The 20845-nt window shown below is 47.2% G+C and overlaps 1 protein-coding gene across 17 annotated transcripts in view; it reads right to left on the minus strand.

The window, feature by feature from the left end:
- The window catches only part of PPP1R12B (protein phosphatase 1 regulatory subunit 12B), an 86158-nt gene that overhangs the window by 59201 nt on the left and 6112 nt on the right, over positions 1-20845 (minus strand). For all 17 annotated transcript variants that reach the window (XR_005841867.2, XR_005841866.2, XM_040652776.2 and 14 more), the window contains exons 2-7: positions 9175-9305; positions 8152-8270; positions 5987-6146; positions 3822-3966; positions 2372-2446; positions 362-441 (exon numbers count right to left, since the gene is read on the minus strand). Coding sequence is in view for 15 of the 17 variants with exons in the window: in XM_040652776.2 (XP_040508710.1) it covers positions 362-441; positions 2372-2446; positions 3822-3966; positions 5987-6146; positions 8152-8270; positions 9175-9305 (710 nt within the window). In the remaining 2 variants the exon portion in view is untranslated. The remainder of the gene's footprint in view (positions 1-361; positions 442-2371; positions 2447-3821; positions 3967-5986; positions 6147-8151; positions 8271-9174; positions 9306-20845) is intronic.

Here is a 20845-nt window from a genome sequence, read left to right on the forward strand (position 1 = left end):
TAACTTTGTGGGCATTTCTCAGAGTGAAGAAATGTGGTCTCCCCTCTTTTCCTAAGAAAGCAGAGTTCACCATTGAGGCTGTATGGCTCTGCAGCTGCAAAGCAGAAGTTCTCAGCCCAAAGGTCAAAATGATGATCAGGAAGAGAAGCTGAGGACCAAACAGCAGCCCAACTCCTTGTCCTGGCATTCAGTGGGTATGGTAAGAACCATCTAATACTACATTTAAAAGAGGCTGAATTTGAAAGGAATCACGCAGTAGGCACAAACAGCAGCAGACCTTTTAAAAGCAGCTGACAGTTTACAGTTGCTGCCCTATTACACCGTGCAGCTTTTTTTTCCAAAGAAGAGGAAACAAACGTACTTCATGAAGACTCCACTTTGAGGTTTGCCATTCATGTCAGCTTCAATCAGCTTATTCCTCGTCTCCTTCTCACTTCGCAGCTGTCCAAAAGTCCAAGCAGATTGCAGAAAGAGAAACAGACATCTTAGCATGGCACCTCAGCACACCATTAACATCCACAGCATGAGGACACCTCAGCCTTGTCACTGAATTTGCCTGGTAAGCTCCTTCAGCATCTGCAAGAGCGCTGCATGTCCTGGTCTAGGGCTCCAGCAGCACGTAGCCATAGACACAGAGCCCATCCTTAGCCTGCAGCTGCAAGGCAGTAAGGCTCAGCAGGAGTCTGCAGCAGTCTGTGCTGAGACTCAGAGTCGAAGCGTGACTCTCAGGGTACTGCTCTGCACCTGCCCATGCAGACACAGAGCTGGAGGTCCATCCACATACAGTTGGACACCCATGAAATCAGGCTGGATTCAGTTTAAGATTTGCTTCCTGTGTCCCCATTATGCACTTACAGTCAAGGGAAAGCAGTCAAGCGTGCCCAGCACAGGGAGGGCAGATCTCCCACATAGGTGGGCTGTTCTTAAACCTCTCAGTGCCAAAATTCAGCACTGGATGGGAATACCTACAATCACTGCAGCAACCAAAGTACTCTCCCTAACTCTAACCCTTCTAACTCCCTAATAGAAATGTGTGACTGCTGATGGACAAGATCATAACAACAAATAAAACCAAAACTAAAAGCAGAGGGACAGCTGAGGTTAAAATAAAGAAATGAATGAAGACTACAATTAGAGGCTCACTTTGAAGCCTGTCCCCTTTGTATCATGTCCAGCTGGGTTACTCTTCCTTTTTGCTAGAAGGAGCTGACAATGGCACAAGAAGGAAGAACTCTGCACGTTCAGAATGTAGGTGAGGGATTCTTCCCTTCTTTCAAGTTCTGCTAAAGCTTGCTACATTCATTTAATAAGTGGAGATGGCCTTTATCTAGTGCTACCAATCTAGAGAAGCAGGGAGTTTCCACCTCCTGCAAAGCACGCCTGAAAATGGGTTAGCACACATCCAAAAAGGTCTCGTGGCTGTTTCTGTCGCTTTTCTTCTGAAGAATACATTTATCTGCACTATCCTGGTGCACCTGCATAGGAAGGAACCCACAATACAGTGCTGGTAGTATTTATCAACACCTCATTTGGGGAGAAGCTGATTAATTTTTCAGGACCTTCTGTGAATGCTAGGGATGCTATTTAAGGGTGACAGCAGCTGTGCTATGATCAGAGCTCGAGTTCTGCCACCCACCTCGTCAGTTCCTCAAAATACTCCACTGGGTTTTACCAGCAATGCTCTCATTATGTCTGCTTCTGAATCCAACGTTTTCAACAACATTTTCTGATTTTTATTATTATTTTCTGTTTGAAAAGATGTTGGGTTGTTTTTTTGGAAGCACCCAAATGATGTAATTGCACAAACCAGATGAAATAGGAAAACACGTAACCCCAAACCTTCTTTCTGGCCTGATGACTGCCTTTACTTTGATCAAGATACATTTTTGCCTTTTTTTTTTTTTAATGACAACTTTCTCCTAATAAATCCATCCAATATCTCCACTGCATTATGAAGCAGCAGTCCAACATGGTTTTGAAATCAGAAATCTTTCTCAGCAGTGGCAGTGTAACCCTTTAGGTACAAACACGATGTGGACTTGGGTAATTGCTCGTTAAGGAAAGAGCAGTTTGACATTACAGAGTTTGCAAGCAAACAAAAACAACGAAAGGAGCACCTCCAAAGATGAACTACATGTTCCTTAGAAGCTTACAGGACTGTGCACATCAGCAGCCCTTGATACCATCCAGCCATCCAGTTTTCTACATTCCTATCTACTGAAAATATCGGTGTATTTAGAGATCCTTGAGTGAGCGACACATAAAATAGCTGCACCTCTACCTCATGCTTCTGCTAATGCCATGTGCTTTAGGGAACACCTGTGCACAGAAGGTAATTGGATAGGTGGAAAATGATCTGCCAAAAACTCACCACTGTCTGTTTCTTCTGCAGCATTTCTAAATGCTCAACCAGTCCCTCATCAGCCACGTCGAATGGTGTCTGGCCCTGATGCAAAAAGAAGACAAGAGGCTATTCAATACAGCATGCCATTAACACCCAAAAAACCACTATTTATCAGTGAAGAATTAAACTGAATGTGCACTACAGCCACTCCGCCTCAGTGCTGAGCAATGTTCTGTTATGCTCTACAGCAGAGAAAGCCAAGTGACAGCAATGGTGGTTTCCTGACACAGTCCCTCATCAGAGCAACTTCCATCAGGGAAGCACGGCTCCCTGATTGCTATGGCTCAGATCTAAGCCAAGACTAAAGCACATGAGTATCTGTGTTGTGAAAAGCACACTCTTGGACTGTGAAGGGTCGTGAACAACTTACTGCATTACTGTGTACCTGAACCTCCTGAAGGGCTGCCCATCAGCAGCAGGCCAAAAACTTTGGGGGCTATTTCCACATCCGTGGACATTCACAAATAAGAGAAACCCCGAAAATTACTTTGGGGCATAAAACAAGAAATCAAGTTACATTTACACCATGATGAGACTCGATGGCTAATGATCAAATAACTACAGATTGTCCTGGCCATCTGACTTAGCAAGGTAATAGTCTTTGACAGGAAATATCTGGCAACTGACTGCAGCAAATACAATTGTGTCTGTTTCTTTTCATGTCTATCAAAATAGAAAACCCACACGCCTTCTGAACACTTTGGAAAAGCTTCTGATGGCATTAAAAACAAAAACAATTCCCCATATTTTGAATGCCACAGAGCTCACCATGCTAAAGCGGTGCCTCCTCCTGCAGAGATCTCTTTCACATCAGTTTCCAGTACAGACAGATGCATTCAGGGAGGGGAACACAAAGAGCAACCACGGACAAGCAAGCACACTTCACCTCCTGAATATCCAGGGACTCTTTAAGCAAACTTCTAGCTCTTAGCATGGAAATGGGGGTGCTTTCCTTCCTTCCTTCCCATTGTGAATTTTATTTCCTTTTATGACCAAGACAGAAGAATAGGAAAGACTCCATGCTGCCAGTGACTCAAGGGCTCATGAATTTGCAGGGCTTAACAGCTTAATATTAGCATGTTATTTTGCACTCCAAGATTGTTTTTCTCTTGTTGTTCAATGTTAGGGTTATACTGAAGGAGGAAAACACACATTAGCCCCTATCTTAGTCCCTGTTTCATCACTGCTGTTTTCCAGTAATACCTAAAATCTTTTCTTCCTTCCTCCTGCCAAGAGTCCCTTATTTCCTGCTGCTTTTACATTCTCTAGTACACATGCAGAACTGCTCACCATGTAATCTGTCATGCTGCTGGATCAAACTGATAAGCAATTACGGCATATGGCAATGAAGTTGAAATGCATCTTGCTATGAAATACACTGCATGTTGTGCCTGCAGTGCCTGTTGTGCTTACTGACCAGCTTGTTCCGGACATCCATGTCACACAACGCCTCAGCCAAGATGGAGCAGGCTTCCTTCACCCCCCAGTGTGCAGCAGCGTGCAGTGGAGTCCAGCCATCGTTGTCCTGGACGTTCAAATTAAACCCAGCCTGGATCAAGAGCCTGAGAAAAGAAGCAACGTTGATTCCTGCCCACTCAAGAATGACTTCTGCATGGGAAAGCCACTTGGTAACTCAGGTTTGGGGTTAGTTCCACTGAAAAACAAGGCCACGCACTGTAGGAACAGCCTGCAAGGAGACAAAGCTGGCAGAACTGCTAAGCAAGAGGCAGAGATATCGCTGACTGTGATCTGTTAAATTTGTAGGTTAAATATGGACAACTCCAAATAAGTGTTTGTGCAGATCAGACCTTGAACAGTTAAAGCAAATCTTATCCAAGAAAACTGCCTGGGAACATCCTTCCATCCCATTTACTGCTGTACACCTTCCACTTGCTGCCCCCTCCACCAGACCAAAGCACTGTGCTGCAATGCAATCTGGGGCTTGAATATTTAAAACCAAAACAAACAGAAGAGAGACAATTGTCTGAAACTTCAGAGGCAAACACACAGCAGTACAAGTGATCAGGTGAAAGCACCGAGCAGCTCACGTATCAAAACTGACTGTTATCCAGCTGCTTAAATACTGAAGGACATCCCAGGGGAATTCTGCAGGTCCAGTAAAACTGCCACTGCAAGTTCCCATGGCGGTGCTCCCATCCCATCATGCACAGCCACCTTCCTTCAGCTCAGGGGAAATCTGGCATGACCCCAGAGCAGCACGGACAGTTTTGAAACTCCCGCAGCTTTGCACTGATGTGTTACAGTGCTAAATAAAGCACGGTGGTGCTACAGCAGCAGTGTGCTTCCCTGTAAAGAAGTCTTAAATCAGGTGCTGACTTTACGTTGATTCTCCAGCTGGCAAAAGGGAGGAACGCAGTTATGAAGAGACTCAAGGTCACAGAGAAATTCCGTGTCTCATTTGAGTTAGCCAGCTGCTGGCTTTCAGCCCCTTTGGTTTAAGTCGCTGAAGCTTTGTATTTGAACTTACAGGGTGGCCATAAAACACACAAGAGTGGAACAGTGTCAGCTCTCTGTGAGATCTGTTTATCACTACAGCATTTAATGCCAAGGAGTAGCCGAGCAGAAGTGGACACCTGGCAAATAGGGAACACAGCTTCCATTGACTGGAGAGAAAACCTCCCAGCAAAAACCCGTGGGACCAACGCCCCATATTGTTCAGAGGGATATTAGATTTCTATTCCATGTGATCTGTGTTGAATTAGCATTCTTGGGCACAGCAGAGGCACAGACAGCTTATAACTCAATTAAAAGCTCTAAAGAATGAATGTTAAGAGGAAACAAAGAGATTAACAAAATTACTTGAGCTTGATAAGAAGCTGCTCTTACACATCAACTCATGTCACTTAAGACTATAAAATAAGGAACTGAGGTGGGTGAACGTTTCCAGAAAGCATTTCAACCTGCATATGACTGCTCCATCCATACATCATTTAGGAAGCTTTACTGTTGGGACATCCTTACTACCTGTAAAAATACTAATGCTTCATTGCCAGGAAGCACTACACTGATCAAGCTTATGTTCATAATGAGCTTATTAGTGCTGGAGCAGCAGAAGCAGAACTGTTACATGTTGGGATCTCTGTCACTGTTGATGGCTACAGGAGCAGAGGCATTAAGTGGTGGGGACACTGAGGCAGAAGTGGACACTGCATTTTTCTACTAGTCTGACATTCTGGTTGTGTCAACCATGAGGGTGTTTGTGATTGCCATGCAGTACGTACTGTTCCCCTGTAGGCTGAAATCATACTTTCATCCCCAGCACATCTGACTTGCTAGCCCTAAAGCCTGTACTCTAATAGTGAAACTTGACCTTCTAATTTGTGCCCTGGTCTCAGAAAAGCTTTCATTTCTCTGAAGACCTAAAGGTATGAAAGGCAATCTTCCAGCCTCTGTATTTCTAGGTGAGTGACCACGGCTGGGCACATAATTCTGCTGAGCATTTAGAGAGACAGCAGCCCAAAGGTGTTGGTACAAAACATTTCTCTCAACTAAAAAGCTATGCATGTTCCTCAGGAAAACCATGCTCAGTTCAACACATCAGCCACGGGAAGGAGTTCCTACCTCATGACTTCAGAATAGCCCTTTGCTGAAGCAACGTGAAGAGCTGTGGCACCCGTCTGAGGCTGCTTCACATCTTCGATTCTCCCACTGTTCAGCCACTGCCGGGCATCCTGCAGCATCTGCTGCTCCTCTTCTTTCCTTGCCAGGTCTAGGTCTACACCTAAGACAGCAAAGCACAGAAGAGATTATCGGCTCTCATGCACTTTGTAAACTTACCCTATTTTTCATGTGCTACACAAGATTATTAGCTTATGTCATCTTCCAAAAACATCAGCAAAAGCTGCTTCTAGCAGCTGGGAGATCTCCTGCATCACTGACAGAAACCTCAAAGCAGTCTGACTTACAACAAGAATAAGTATTCAGATCTGAAAGTTGAGGCACTGGTTGCAAACTCTGCTGGTCAACTACTAGCTTAATGGAACCAGTCATGGAGGGGCTGTATTGCCAATATGCTGTATTCCAGCCTAAAAGAACCAATTCATGAACAACAATTAACAAAAATAAGTTGTGCAGGATGTGCAGAAATGATCCTAAGGCATCCTCTGTAAGAGCAGCATAACCCCAGCAGTGTTCTCACTGGGGATTCAGTAAGCAATCAAGCTGCATGTAGAGAGTGCACCAGGGCCATTCCTGGCATGCATCCTGACGGACATATCTGATCAACTCCTTCAAGCAGCAAACCACTAGATGCTGGTAAAACAGTGCTAAATCACTTTAATGATAGGAGGTGGAAATAAAAGGTCAAATTAAAACAAATCAATATTGAAAAGCAACAGGCCCTACAGATCAGTTCCTTCACTATAACAACAACATGATTACCAAGGCAATTGCAGGGCATTAGACTTCTAAGAGAACAAAAGAAAACCCTTACCAGCTCAGACCGTGGGCTGAGAAATACTGCATGATGTTGCAAAGATTAAAATTGTAAACGGCTTCAAAACAAGAAAGATAAATTTGCACGATCATAGCAGCACATCTGGAGATATTAAATGGAATGCTACACAGGCTCAGGGATCAAGAGAGACCGCACAAGTCCACAAAACAGAAATCCACGGTGGATTCACACAGAAAGTACATAGAAAGTCCATCTGGCTCAGGAATGCCTCGGGGCACAGCGGCTGCAGGCTGGGAAAATACTTGGGAGGGAAATCATGCACACTTGTCCTGTTCCCGTGCTTGCCCCAGGCGTCTGCTTTCAGCTACAGCTGAAGACAAAGCTGGAGGGACATTTATCTAAAGTTTATAACACGTTTATTCCAGCAATTATGATGCTTTTAAACTGTGTCAATGGGAAGCTTCTCAGCAGAGCCAGATGGTTGTTTTAGGGCATCTTAGCAGGATGCTGCTAACGTGGCAAAGCAATGAAAAAGCCAAACGGAATCCTAAGAAGTGTCAGGCAAAATATCTGCAGCAGAGGTGGAATTACTGCCTTAATGCCCTCTCAGGTTCTCAAATATGTTATTACAGTGCATGGCTTTCATTATCCACTTCAAAGAGAAACAGGTTGCATCCTTCAAGAACATCCCCGATGAACTTCATAGGTAGGACTTAAACCTCTTACACATACATACAGACACCAAACCACTTGCAGATGAATTGCATGAGTATAGAGAAAATCTTACACTGGCGAAGCATCCCTGAATTAAGACACTGTCCAAGTCACTTCTACCAGTGACAGCTTTGCAGGGACAACTCACACAGACGCACCTGACGAGGAAAGGGGAAATAGCAGAGCAGATGGGCTGCAGAAGTCTTGGGAGGGATCAGAATAAAGCAGGTCACTCTAGGACATACATAGCACTCCAGGCCCCTACCCTTGGCAGGGCTGCAAATCTCTCTTCTGCACCACCAAGCCTCAGTGAAACCAGACCTTTCATTGGTACCAGAGGTCAGAATTAAATCTCACTTTTAAAATGAATGGGTCTAAAGAATCAGCTTTCAGGACTGCAGTGTCTTGCTTCAAACAATCCTACTAAAAAGGACAGAGAATGCACAACACAAATATTCTGCATTCATTCCAATGTTCTCAGCAGAAATGTCTCTGCTAGCACTTAGGACAGATTTCAGACCTCCTTATCCGCAGGGAAGCAGAAAGCCTACAGGATTTCTTTAGAGAAACCCTTCTCTGTCTGACCCTCAGGTATTCAATCCCACTGCTGATTTACCTTGTTTCTTTACTTGTTCCAGAAGCAGGTCCTTCATGGCTGCCTCCTCTGCAATGTCAGACGGGACTTCACCTTCACTGTTCACAGCAGCCACGTTGGCTCCATGACTAATTAAATACCTACATGAACGAGAGCCATGCCAACGCGTCAGACCTCACGTGAAGGCTTCAGAGCAGCTAACAGGAAATCAAGAGGCAGAACAAAGTATACAGTCTTCTCAATCTATTCACTTACCAAACAAGCATTCACATTCTTATCAAATTTCTGCTCTATACTTGCACTGCTAAGTGCAAGGCCTGGTCAGTGGCTCTTGCAAATAACTTTTGCTTCTCCATAGCAACTTCAGTGTCCCCAGCTCTTGCACTCACCTGAGGGATGATGCCTTTAATCCAAACTATTCATTTATTTCATTCAAAAGCAATTAATGCCTCCTTCTACCCCTTAGGTTTACCAGTTCTTTTGCTCCAGTTATTCTAGCACTATAGGTCCCATATCTGAGCAACTCCCAGAACAATTTGTTGGTGCACAAGCAGTACCACTACCTTCTCTGGGACAAACACAACTATTTTGCCCTTTGCAAGCATAACAAATATTCAGATCAGCTGCAGACTGTTACTGCAAGCCCTGGAATCAGCAAACATGCAGAGGCTCAAATCTTTATTGGGAGTCACTTGCAGCAGGTCACTGCTTTGCCCTAAACATCATGGCAAAACTCTCCATGCTCCGTTGCACCTTGTGCTCATCAGCACCTGCCAGCCCTCACGTTTCCCCTCTGCTTGGGATTTTAGCAAAGTACCTAATGAATCATAAGTCACTCTAATGGGATCAGTAAAGGACAACCCGTTATAGGTGCCACCCTAACAGGAACAAGTTTTGCATTCAGTAAAAGAAGGAAGGCTTCTTTTTTTAACGTTGCTTCCAAACACTGTATGAGCTTCAGAGCATCAATCATGGCTGTACCCACTTCAAAGAGGAGGATGTGCAGAGTGTTACCGATACCCAAACAGCCTGAAACTCACTCACTCTGCAATGTTCAGGTAGCCACACGATGCCACCGCATGCAGGGGGGTCCAGCCCTCGTTATCTTGCTGGTTCACGTTGGCTCCGTTTTCTACGAGGAACTTCACCATGTCCAGGTTCTCATCTATGCAGGCCTGGGGGGAGGGAGAGGGAAGAATTGGAGAAAAAAAGAGAAATGCAACGATGTTAAATGAAATGAACAACTTCCATTGGCAGTTTACTGGCAGCAGGCAATTCCTGAGTTGGAAGCGTAAGGCAGCATGGAGGCGTGAACTAAACTAATTTCAGAACATCCAAAAACGAACCGCAACTCAATGAGTCTCTGGGTGGACAGCCTCTAAATTTACCCAGGCTTTGCACTTCTCACCAATGCACGTTTCCCTCCTCTGACCAGCATTAATCTGCCCGGTGCGTGGCAGTGCACCATGGAGTGCTACACCTGTGTTGGTTTCTGCTCTGGCATTGAATTCCTTGGAGCAAGGCAAGCTGTGTCTACTGAGACAATGCCATTCCCCAGACATCAGAAGGAGTGATGAAAGGAGATCTCACTGCTGATGGGGACGAGCAGAGGAAGCGCAGCTTCAAGCAGAGCACCTGCATGCTGGATGGAGCCCTTTGCTGATACAATTATAGCAACAGCAGGATTTTATAGATATGACTGCATAAAAAAAATCAGAACATGGAATGGCACATATTAAGTACAGCTTTATTCAGCAGTGTTTATTCTCCTGACTATAGCAAAGTACAACTTTCTCTGTTAGCTCTACAGACCCAGCAAGCTATTGAAGAGAATGACAACCCTTTATTAGCTGCTCTGTTAACTGCAGAGCCGGAATTTACAGAGACCTGCTAACTTTGAAGTTGCCAGAAGAAAACCCAGCTGGATTTTCAGGTCTCAGCAGTTCTGTAAGGTGGAATTCCTCCTTCCTCAGATTCCTGGCTACAGCAACGCTCCGTGTTGCATTTACAGGTCACTGGAGGCTGCTATTTAGGGATGAGCCAGCAACTTAACACGTGTCCAAGCACACGTGCCTCAGCTAAGGAACACCAAGCATGACTGGGAGGCAAAAGGAGTCTCATATGTGTGTTCAGCTACAGGCAGAACTTCACTAGGAGGAAGGAAAGCAGCTCGGTCACAAGTCCTCCCAAAGTTGGGTCCCTTTGCACAGCTTGTGGTGCATCCAGCAGTCCCAGCAGGCAGGCAGCTTCCAGCTGATCGCTCCTCTGCAATGAGCAATGCTCACTGCACTCCAATTTCAGTGCTTGCTATGGGAAGGAAGGATGCGTCTCTAAGCAAACCCCCCCAATTAAGCAATCCTGCATTACCTCATACAAATTACTCTTATCAATGAGTTATTCAGACCTTAATGTGGGAATGCAACCATTACAGACAACTTTTCATCTAAAGCTAACACAGAAGTGCTTCACTGATAACAGCCAGGCCAGGTTCTCCTGGGCAGAGCCTTCTTTGGAGCACAACCACTTTCTGCCCACCAAAGAACTTTATTGCTGGAGCTCTATGAAGCAGTGGGGCCAATGCTTGGTGCCTCTGCTGGTCTGCTCAGGGAGGAGCAGAGCAGAGCAGGTCTGCCTGCACTGAGTGCACAGCTGAGTTCAGCCTCAAGAACTCCTTCCTCCCATGAGCTCCATGTTTATTGGACAGACAGAGAGTTCTATTTACATTCCTCATCATTAAAGCCACCCAAGCAGCTGCCACCCATTACATCTGCTTCTTCAAGCCACCATATGTTGGACTAAAAGAAGAATTATTAAAAAAAAATCTCTTTAGACACCAAATAAAATACGCCTGCTACTAATTTACACTTGCTGTCAGCCATGTTCTGCTCTGGAGCCTTTCCTGTGTGGCTCCTATGGAACATGCAGGGACCAGAAGGGATAATGGGATGAACCATCAAGGTAGGACAGAGGGAACAGCAGATGCCAGGGGCTGCAATGTATCCCTATGCATTCTGCTAAGTATCAACCAAGTACACTCACATGTTTGCACATACAGTCACTGTTTCTCAAACCAGGCCATAAGGAAGGGGAATCTCCAGGCTCAGATCTCAGGGCACACAGCACAGGGAGCCGGAGCTACCTGCAAACACCACCCATCGAGAGCCGGAGGGCAAAGTTCACCTTCTGCTCAAGCAAAGCAGGTTTCCTGAGGTTATGGAAGAAGGAGAAGAGGACAGAGAGGAAGTGAAGCGGCCGATGTGTCCTCCCTTAAGTACTATTAATCCCCCAGCCTTAAATTTAGGAGAGTGGTAAGTTCAGTAACCTGAGCGGATCTATCGCTATGCAAAGTTCTTCTCTTCTATTTGATGCAGCGTTCCTTGGTGCATGGTAGGAATAACTGACATCAGACAGACATAGCACAAAGCACACACCTGCCTCCCAGCCCAGAAGTGAGGAAAGAGAAGGAGCACTGCCTTCTCAGCATGGAGATGTTTGATGTGAAGAACTCTCTTCTCCTATTTTGCTGCTGGAATTTGCTTTGCAGAGAGACAGATAGATAGATGGGCTCCTTTCTCTCAATTCTGGGCACTGCTAGCCCTGAGCAGCTTTATGGCGTGTGTACAAACAGCTGCTGGCACACTATGAGAGGCTAAGAGCAAGGTTAACCACAGCAGTTTTGTCCCTTTACATTTTTAATTCTACTTCACCTCATCCTCTACCTGTGAGAGACACAACACAACCTTCAGGGAGATCAGGGTGGGAACACACAGGGCTATCCCTCCCTCTACCCAGAGACCCTGGCCTGGCTGATCTCCTGCCATTCCAGTACTTCCCTTGGCAGTAGGTTAGTCCCCATCCCTTCTGGAACAGCCCTCACGTATCCCAGCCTCAGCACACTTCAGTGCAACCCACACCCATTGCCCAGGATCACCAACGAGCCGCTCAGCGCTGGCTGATGGAGCCCAAAGCCCAGCAGTGGGCAGACTGCCCTCCCCAGTCACACATCCCTTCTGCCCCTGGCAGAGGATCAGCACTGAGCAGTTTTTCCATAGGGAGGAAGTGCTCAGTTTCTAAAATCTGCTGGTAAGATCCCTAATAACAGCTGTAGCCCTTCATGGACAGCAGCACTCAGTGATGGTTTTTTGCCACCATCGACACATTCTTCTTTAAAGCATGAAGTTTACATCACAGTAGTGAAGAGGGCCACCGGGAAACGTCACAGAACAGCTCTGCAAGCTCCGCCTGCCTGGCAAGGCTCATCCAACAGCCAGACACAATCTGATCGTTATCTTGAATGAAACCTCATTATTATAACATTGTTAGCATTTGCTCCTTCCTCGAAGCATGCAGAGCACACCAGCCCCATCTGACTTGTGATGGCTATCAGCAGTGCAGCAGCTGCCAAGGCTGGGCCTGCCTATCTCCTGGGCATGCCTGCAGGGGAGATGGCAACACCAGGAGCAAAAGGAGCTGGGTGGGCTGAGACCCAGGTGGTCACAGCAGCAGCAGCCCAGCTCACACATGTCACTGCCTGGAAACAGCACAGCCCTGCTCTCTTTCTGGGGGTACAGCAAATTGAGCACATCCTGCCCTGCTGTGGGGCAGCCTCAGCTCCAGTCCTGTGTGCGGGTTTGGGTGCCATACTGTAAGGAGGACATAAAAAGAGCACCCAAAGGAGGGCTGCCCATGTGGGGAAGGGTCTGGAGGGCACGAGGGGCAGCTGAGGGTATCACATTTGGCCCACACCAGTACGTTAACACAGCCCAGTGCTGTGGTTTTCAAGCAGAACAGTTCCGATCAGTACTCAGTGTGTGCACCTCAGCAGCTGTTACCCGCATGGGCTGGCAGCACTGTGTTCACCAGCACACCTAACAAGCACAAAGCTGGCTGAGAGCATGCCGCATTTCTAAACGCAGCCCCACTGAGTAAATATTTAGTTTACAAGCAGTATATTCCATCACCCAGTGTCATACGATCATGTAATAAAATAGAAGCAGTAATCAAGAGCTCGGAATCAAAGCCAGCCAGGAAACCTGTAATAACTCCTGTGGCTTTAATTTGGGCTGCATTTAATTCTCTGGTGCTCCATCCTCCGTTGCTCAGGATTTAAGTGAGAACTTATGCATCTTCTCGAGGCAGAGGTATGATGCAGAAAGGGAAAAGAAGAAAGGACGGCTGCCTCAGCTTCTGTGCCGCGTGCCTCTGCTATGAAGACATCAGTCCTGTGACACAAAGCTATCCTGGTAACTTCTGCTGCACGGAAGAGTGAAAATCTAATAATCCTACTGTGTCACCTTCTCAGGTAACACTCCTCATGGTTCCTGCATAAAAGTCGTGCTTGGCAATGCCACTTGTCACATGTAAATCCAGTATGCAAACTGCCTGGTCAGACACGCTGCTGTCACACCGAGCATTCAGAGTGTCAGACCAGCACAGGCAAATGCACGCATATTTACACTGTGTCTGCAGCCATTCCCCTCCAGCACTGACATCTTGGTGGTTGAGATGCTTTGCTTGCCCACACCTCTAGCTTTCTTCTGCTGAATTACGTTTCTATGCTGGAAACTCAACCTGGGCTCATTTGGATGGCAGAGGCTGCACCACCCACGAGCTGTAAGAGATTCCGCATCAGATATGGGACAACAAAAGTGCGTTTTGTTCAGACTTCTTCCTAACATTACCAGCAGGATTATCTTTGACAATATCAGACAGAACCAGATCATAGCAAAACCCATCCAAATGTTTTCTTTCAGCTAAACGAAGAGCTCGAGAGCTCCTGCAGCAAACACAGGCAACGAGAAGCACTAAACTCAAGGCCAAATGTTCTCCCAAGTCCATCTGAGACTGCTCCACAGCAGCTTAAGGAGGTTTAAATGCAGATTGCCAGCCCCACCTGCCCCAGCCATATGTTCCCACATCTTCCCATGCACAGGATTTACTACAGCCGTATTTCAAACTGTAAATCAGCCTTCAGTAAGCAGATAGAGGCCGAGGACAGCCCAGTGCTGCTCCCAGTGAGCAGCTTTAGCAATGGTCAGAGTTACTGCAAAGCAGAGGAACACATCGATGGCAGCGGCCATTGACTGCTAACACACAGACGGGGAGGAACAGCAGGCCGTGACGTCCCACTGTCACAACACATAGGTCACAATCAAAGAGATTAAATGACAAGACTTTGTTATATTCTCCTGACATAAGTCTAAAACACATGGAACAAGGCTAGCCTGGAGCTGGGGGGGAGTCAATCTTCCCCTGAACGCAAAGGAGGAGTAAATATACGATGCCAACATACACCACAAACAGGCAGCAGCCCTTGATGGAAGGCAAGCCCGATGACAGCTGAGCAGCACCAGGGTTAAATCTGGGAACACCGAGCGAGCCGTTCACAGAAAGCAGAGAGAAAAGCACTCCTGAAATAGCCTCGCAACTGTCACCACCAGCAACTGCCAGCACCCAGGGACGACCTTGCCTTCCTGCCTCGCCAGCCCAGCTCTGCACAACTACCAGAAATCCCCCTTCCAAGCGACCCTGTCCTGCAGCAGCACGGCCTGCATGGGCTGTCAGCCTGAGAAGCACCAAAGCAGCTCCTGCTGACCAGGAAGCTCTGTGCCTCCCACCTCTCCTCAGCACCGACCACTGCCATGTCCCACACAGGCACTGCTGGGCCGGGAACTCAGCTTGCAAGCCTTTGTTCCAAACCCTCGAGCAAGGCTCGCTCTGAACCAAAGGGAGTGGAACCAGCAGAAAGAGGTGGCTTCAGTACTAAACTACATAGGGAAAAGGTAGAGAAACAAAATGAAAGGGTATCATTCACACCCAGCACCACAATGCTCACTGCCACCACCGCTCCTTCAAATCCAACCTGGAGCATCACCTCACTCTCTTTTCACCATCTCCATCTCCCTACTTCCAGCGTGATTTTAATACTCATTCTTTCAACTGCAGTTGGAGGCTTCATACCATCTGAGAAGAGCCTGAAGCGAGTCCAGTGCTTGATCAAGAGCCAGCACTAAAAATAAAGTCTTTCTGTCACTGAAAAGCAGTGGCTGCCAGTTTCCTACTGGTGCAGAGCAGCATTAGCATTTCAAGTTGCACCAGTTCAGCCGTTCTGACCACTCAGTGTCACTGCTTCACTCAGCCCGTGCTCACTGGCACCAGATCAAGGCATGAAACACATAATCCTGCCCTTAAATTAAGGAAATTTTAGTCCATGACTGCAATAACTACATTTCTTAATTAAGAAGGTCACAAGAGTTTCACTCCTGGGTGGCAGATGGACGTTCATTTGCCATAGTTTTACTTAGCAAGAGAATTCTCTGCTGAGCTGCTCTTCAGCTCTGAAGGTGCTCCATCAGTGGCAGCGCTGCACCCATCCAACCCCATTCCTACAGGTGCTCCTACAACGTGAGGCAGGAGTTGTAGAAGATGGACACAGCCAAGCTATCAGTTTTCCCCAGTGACATTAATGACGTTTAGAGACCCGCCGAGAACTGTGGTCTCTGTGATCAAAGCATCTGACCTGATCCAAGCTTTTACATCTTCCGTAAGTGAAATGTACACCCGGTCACTTGCTCCAGTGCCACACAGATGCCCTGCGTGGCTCAGATAGCAGCAGCCCAGTACAACTCCTGAGTGCTCCGTCAGGACTTCTAAGTGTCACACAGCCCCGGAGAGCTGATGCCAAAAAAGGACACAGACAGAAAAGGGTAAAGCAATAAAGCAAAGGAAGGATTGCAGGGCAAGAAAGATCTCCACCTCCAGAGCTACTTGCAGAGCTACTTGCAGCCAAGCAGTAGTTAGGCCAACAGGTGAACTCACTCTTCAAGTAAAACAAACCCAGGTGGAAGTCCAACTAGAGGATGGCTATTTCCACCTTCACTGCACTGTGTCATCTGTGCAACAGGCTGCACCACAGGAGGGTGGCACAGGCACATGCACTGCGCTGGCAGCAGGCAAACCTCACATTAAGTGCCACAATACAGATGGTAAACATTTAGGAGAGGGCAAGGTCTGCTGTCAGAGCCACGAAACAACCTCACCTCAGGGCAGCTCAACCCATTTCTGCTGAGGAGGAGAAGCAGTGAGCATCACACAAGACCTGGGGGTACCACAGAGCAGCCTCAGACTGGCACCAGCTGAGCAGGAAGAGCAGCAGCTCACTGCGGAGGAGCTGAGGTTGCAGAAAGAATCCTACAGGCGGGTTCCTCCCAGCTCAGTAACACCTTAGCTTGGCTAGGTCAGATGTGCAGGATGTGCCTCACTGCACGGCTGAGGAATGGACAGGAGGGTTCAACAGGATGTAAGGAAACTCCTGGGATAGAGAGAGACCTTATCAAAACCCCAAGGAACCAAGCTGCTGGCACTGACATCAGCAGATGGCATAATGCAGGATAACAAACACATGGGTGGTTGTGCTGTTTTGGAAGAGAGCACCCAGGCTTTCACAAAGGGAAGCTGTAAGATATACAGACCCACTGGAGTTCCTTGGAAGTAAATGAGCATGAAGGCAAGGGCAACACAAAGCAACCAGCTCCTCACCAGGCCCTCAGCACGGCTCCTGGAGACACAGCGGGCATGGATGGGATGGAAGGTCCCTGCATGGCTACAAATATCTGCACAGCAGGGACAGCCCTGAAGAATGCACAGCAGATTCCGTTCCCAGCAAACCTTTCCTGAGCTCTGTGCTGCCCAATGTGATGAACAAAGGATCCCCAGGATGAGGTGAACAGTGAGGTGATAAAGTTTGCTGCTGAAACCATTCAGGAGAGGAGAGAAAAGGATGAATCTCACAATGCTGGGTGACTGCTGAGAAAATGACAGATGAAATTCAATGCGGGTAACTGTGAAGTGAATCATAGGCAAAAAAAATACACCTAATGCCATGCACCAAAATGAAAGGCTTTGAGCTTATTACTGCCATTCAGGAACAAGCTCTCAGGATTATAACAAATAACCATAGGAAAACATCAGCTCTGGGCTCAGAAAGCAAAGAAAATGTTAGAAATAGTCTGGAAAGGAACAAAACCAGAAGACATCACTGGGCCTCTATACAAAGAGATGGCACACCGGGCTTCCAGTGTCCTGAAAAATTGCAGCCCACTCCCATTGAAAGAGATACATCAGACAGTAACCGGCTGGAAGGTTAATTACAACTAGCTTTACTGTAGCACTTGAGGATAACAAAGTATTCCAGCACTGGGAGGACCATCCTGGAAGGGAAAGCAATGGGTGGGCATCCAGGGGAGACGCACGTGGCAGCCCCAAGGCTTCAGAACCGCCAGGCTTCCACCACTGTAGCACTGCCACGTGAAAGATAACCCTGGAACCACACGATGTAAGGGCATCGTGCTCTCCCCAGCACGGCAGCTCCTGGGGTGGACGAGGCCTTGGTTAAGTCAGCAGCACAGTGTGCAGGAAGCTGGCTGGAATGCCAGCACACAGAACCACTGCCAATGACCACAATTGATTCTTTGTTCCTCGGTCCCTTTCTGCAACACTGAAAAATGTTCTTAAAGATTAAGAGCACCTCAAATAAATGGAAACGAATGGAATTTGTGTATTGATGGAGTCGTAGACAGAAGAGGAGCCAAAACCTGAAATAGCCATAAGGCAATATTTGGCCATAAGCACTGGGCTCTTTCTATAGTCGCTATTAGAAGGGATCAAAAATAACTGGTGCAATATGCTCTGAAGTCTAAACCTTGGCTCTGCTGGCACACAGGCTGGCGCAGCCCTGAAGTCTCCCAACAAGAGGCAGACAAATGTTCCACTTATCTTATTCAGCGTGAGGGAATGCTTGTTCAGAATAACTCGAGTGGTATCAATTTAGAAGACAAACCATTCAGAGCCACGAAGGTCACACTCTGTTTGTCAGCCATCCAAGGCACACAAGAAAAGCCACTACAAACTGCAAAGCTGAAATGCACCCTTTGCAAGAACACTTCCATCCTGTGTTCAGCTGGATGCGTTAGTTCAGGATACAGTAAGCTAGGAATAGAAGAAGGGCCCAAAAATCATGCACCACCAAGGTAATATTCCATACACATTCATCTTTATAGCGAAGAAGACACTAAGAAACATAATCCTTGTGCTGCTGCAGCAAACCGCCCACAAATTCAATAACAATCCCATTAAATACGAAGCATTAGTGCTGATGACCTGCACAATGCAATAATATTTGGCTGTTTAAAAATCACTCAGTTTTAAAGCTTTAACATTTGAGGAGATACCTGGCTGCATCAATTCTGTCCTACCTCATTTCTAGCACTGAGTGTCTATCAGCAACAAGTCCGTGCTTTTTGTGCTGGATGAAAACAAAAACACCTTTTATGATTCTGATGTCCTTCAGTTTTTCTTAGCAGAAAGTTCATTCTCCAGTTCCTGCATACCCCCAGCTCCCCAGCACGTGCTGCACTGCCTGCTCAGCACACACAGAGCTGCTCCCCATGCGTACAATGGGACAGTGGGCACAGTGCATCTTTGATAAGGTTTCTGGAGGTGTCTGCTGCACGCAAACTGGCAAGATCTGGGTGACAGAACAGTCCAAACATTGGGCTTGGAAGGGGAGCAGCCATACTAAGTGCAGTTGGTTGGTGACCAGCAGCATCCCTGTGCTGGCTGCAGAAAGAGACCTGCCCAGCTCACAGGGATGCAGAGCAAAAGGGTGAGCAGCAAGCACAGCAACTGCTCTGGTAAGCTATCAAGACGACCACCCAGAAGAGGCTCTGACACACAGTAGTGACCTTCTGCTTCTCAAGCAGCAGTGAAAAAATAATTATGAGCACAACTTTTACCTTTTGAAGCTTGTGCATGGAGAGCGGGCACCCCACAAGCTAAGGCAGCAGAGGAGGACACCAGCAGGCAGCACAGCTGCCCCGGAGCAGCACACAGCTCAACCTGCTTCCACAGAACAACAAAGAAGCCCAAAGCAAGACAAGAACTGAAAGCACACATCAAGTGATAAAACCGGCTTTAAAGGCTTAACCCACGTACCAGCTCCTCTGGAAGAAGGCCAGCAGCACTTGCTAACCCTCTCTAGACAGAGCTATTTAAGTTCAGTATTCATAAGCCTGCTTGAGATGATTGCTGTAGGCTGCTTAAAACCTACCTCTTCTATCAGAAAATGCAGACGTGCTGATATGTGTAACCCAGCATTGGGCACGTGCTATTAAGCTGTTCTGAAAGCACCTTTGCCAGAGCAGCCATTTTTGGTATCAGAAATCGTTGTATTGATGCAACACGTAAATAACACCTACAGTGTGAGCACCATTTGTAACGGCCACCTGAAGACCCCAGCACAGGATTGGAGCTCGCTAGCACAGGGACTTCTGCTGGTGTGGTCACATCACTCCACAAAGCACAAATCAAACAAATCCAGCTCCCCACAAGTCCGTGGTGCTGGCAGTGAGCTGTGGGGCTCAGGGTGCAGCCCTGCCCAGGCAGTGGGGGCTGTACTGTACAGCCAACTCGCTCAGAGCAGCTGCTGTCCACGCAGGGACACTGGAGAGCATTGCCCTGCTTACAAAACACAGAGAGCAAAAGGGACAGCAAAATGGTCTTTTAGATACAAACGTAGAACGTTCAGTCCTTCAGAACCTCAGCAGTGCCTCCTCAAGTGCTGTGAGGATTTCTGATGGCAGTGATAGGGCCTGGAGCACTGCCACACCTATACCTGAACAATTAAAAGCTGCCCCATTACGCATAGCCTGCTGGGTCAGAGTTCAGCTTCCCAACAATTTCCGAGGGAAGAAATCCCTACTAACATCAATCTGCCACCCAAGACCCATCACTGATAACAGTACTGGATAAAGCTGATGCTCATACAAATTCAGATCCTGGAAGAAGATCCACCTGCATCACGCTTTGACCTCAGAACAGCTGCAGTGGTACTGCAGAACGCATCCATCCAGGCAACAAAGCAGTCGGGCCCCACCAGCTCCAAGTGCCTGGCATCCCTTGGTTGTGGTGTTGCATTTATCAGCCCCAGCCAAGCAGACATAACCCAGGTTAGATGGGCAGAAGCCACACAGCAGACGTGCTGCTGAGTCCTGCCTCACTGCACCAGCGTTGTGTTCACACACAGCCTGGCAGCACCTTGTCCATGGGTCGCACACTTTCAGATGTAGAAAGCAGGAAGCTTTGTAACAAAATACTGTTAACTGTCTAAGACAGCAAGGAATGACACATTATAAATAGGAGGTGGCTTCAGATAGATTCCAGAAATGGATGGTGAGCAATCACTGTGGCAAATCAATGCTCCAGCAGCGAGCACCAGAGAGAGGCCAGCTTGAGCTCTACCCTGAAAAGGCAGTGACACATAAAAGGCCACTGGCAGGTGCTCACCCACATTCTGTACATTTCACAGAGATTTATGAGCAAGGCTGAATGCTGGAAAAGCAATGCCAAAATCGCCAGTGTCCCCTGCAAGGTCAGCTGGTTGTGTCACGGAAACACTCCGAGGGAGACCTGCAAGTGAAGACTGCCCTGGTTTGCTCAGTTACAGGGAAGAAGCTTCCAAGAAAAAGCAGCGTGCCAAAACATAAAACCCAACAGAAAACCACCAAGAAAGAAACCAACACCATTTAACCTTCAGGAAGGACTGTTCTTCAGATGAGTAAGGGCTGCATTTCAGCTGAAAGGAGACTGATCCTTCAAAAAATCTAACAAGAGTGGAGTTAGGTGCATTCTCCTAAACACTGCTCATTTTTAACTACTG

The sequence above is a fragment of the Gallus gallus genome, chromosome 26 (assembly GCF_016699485.2).
Source record: "Gallus gallus isolate bGalGal1 chromosome 26, bGalGal1.mat.broiler.GRCg7b, whole genome shotgun sequence".
Taxonomy (NCBI): domain Eukaryota; kingdom Metazoa; phylum Chordata; class Aves; order Galliformes; family Phasianidae; genus Gallus; species Gallus gallus.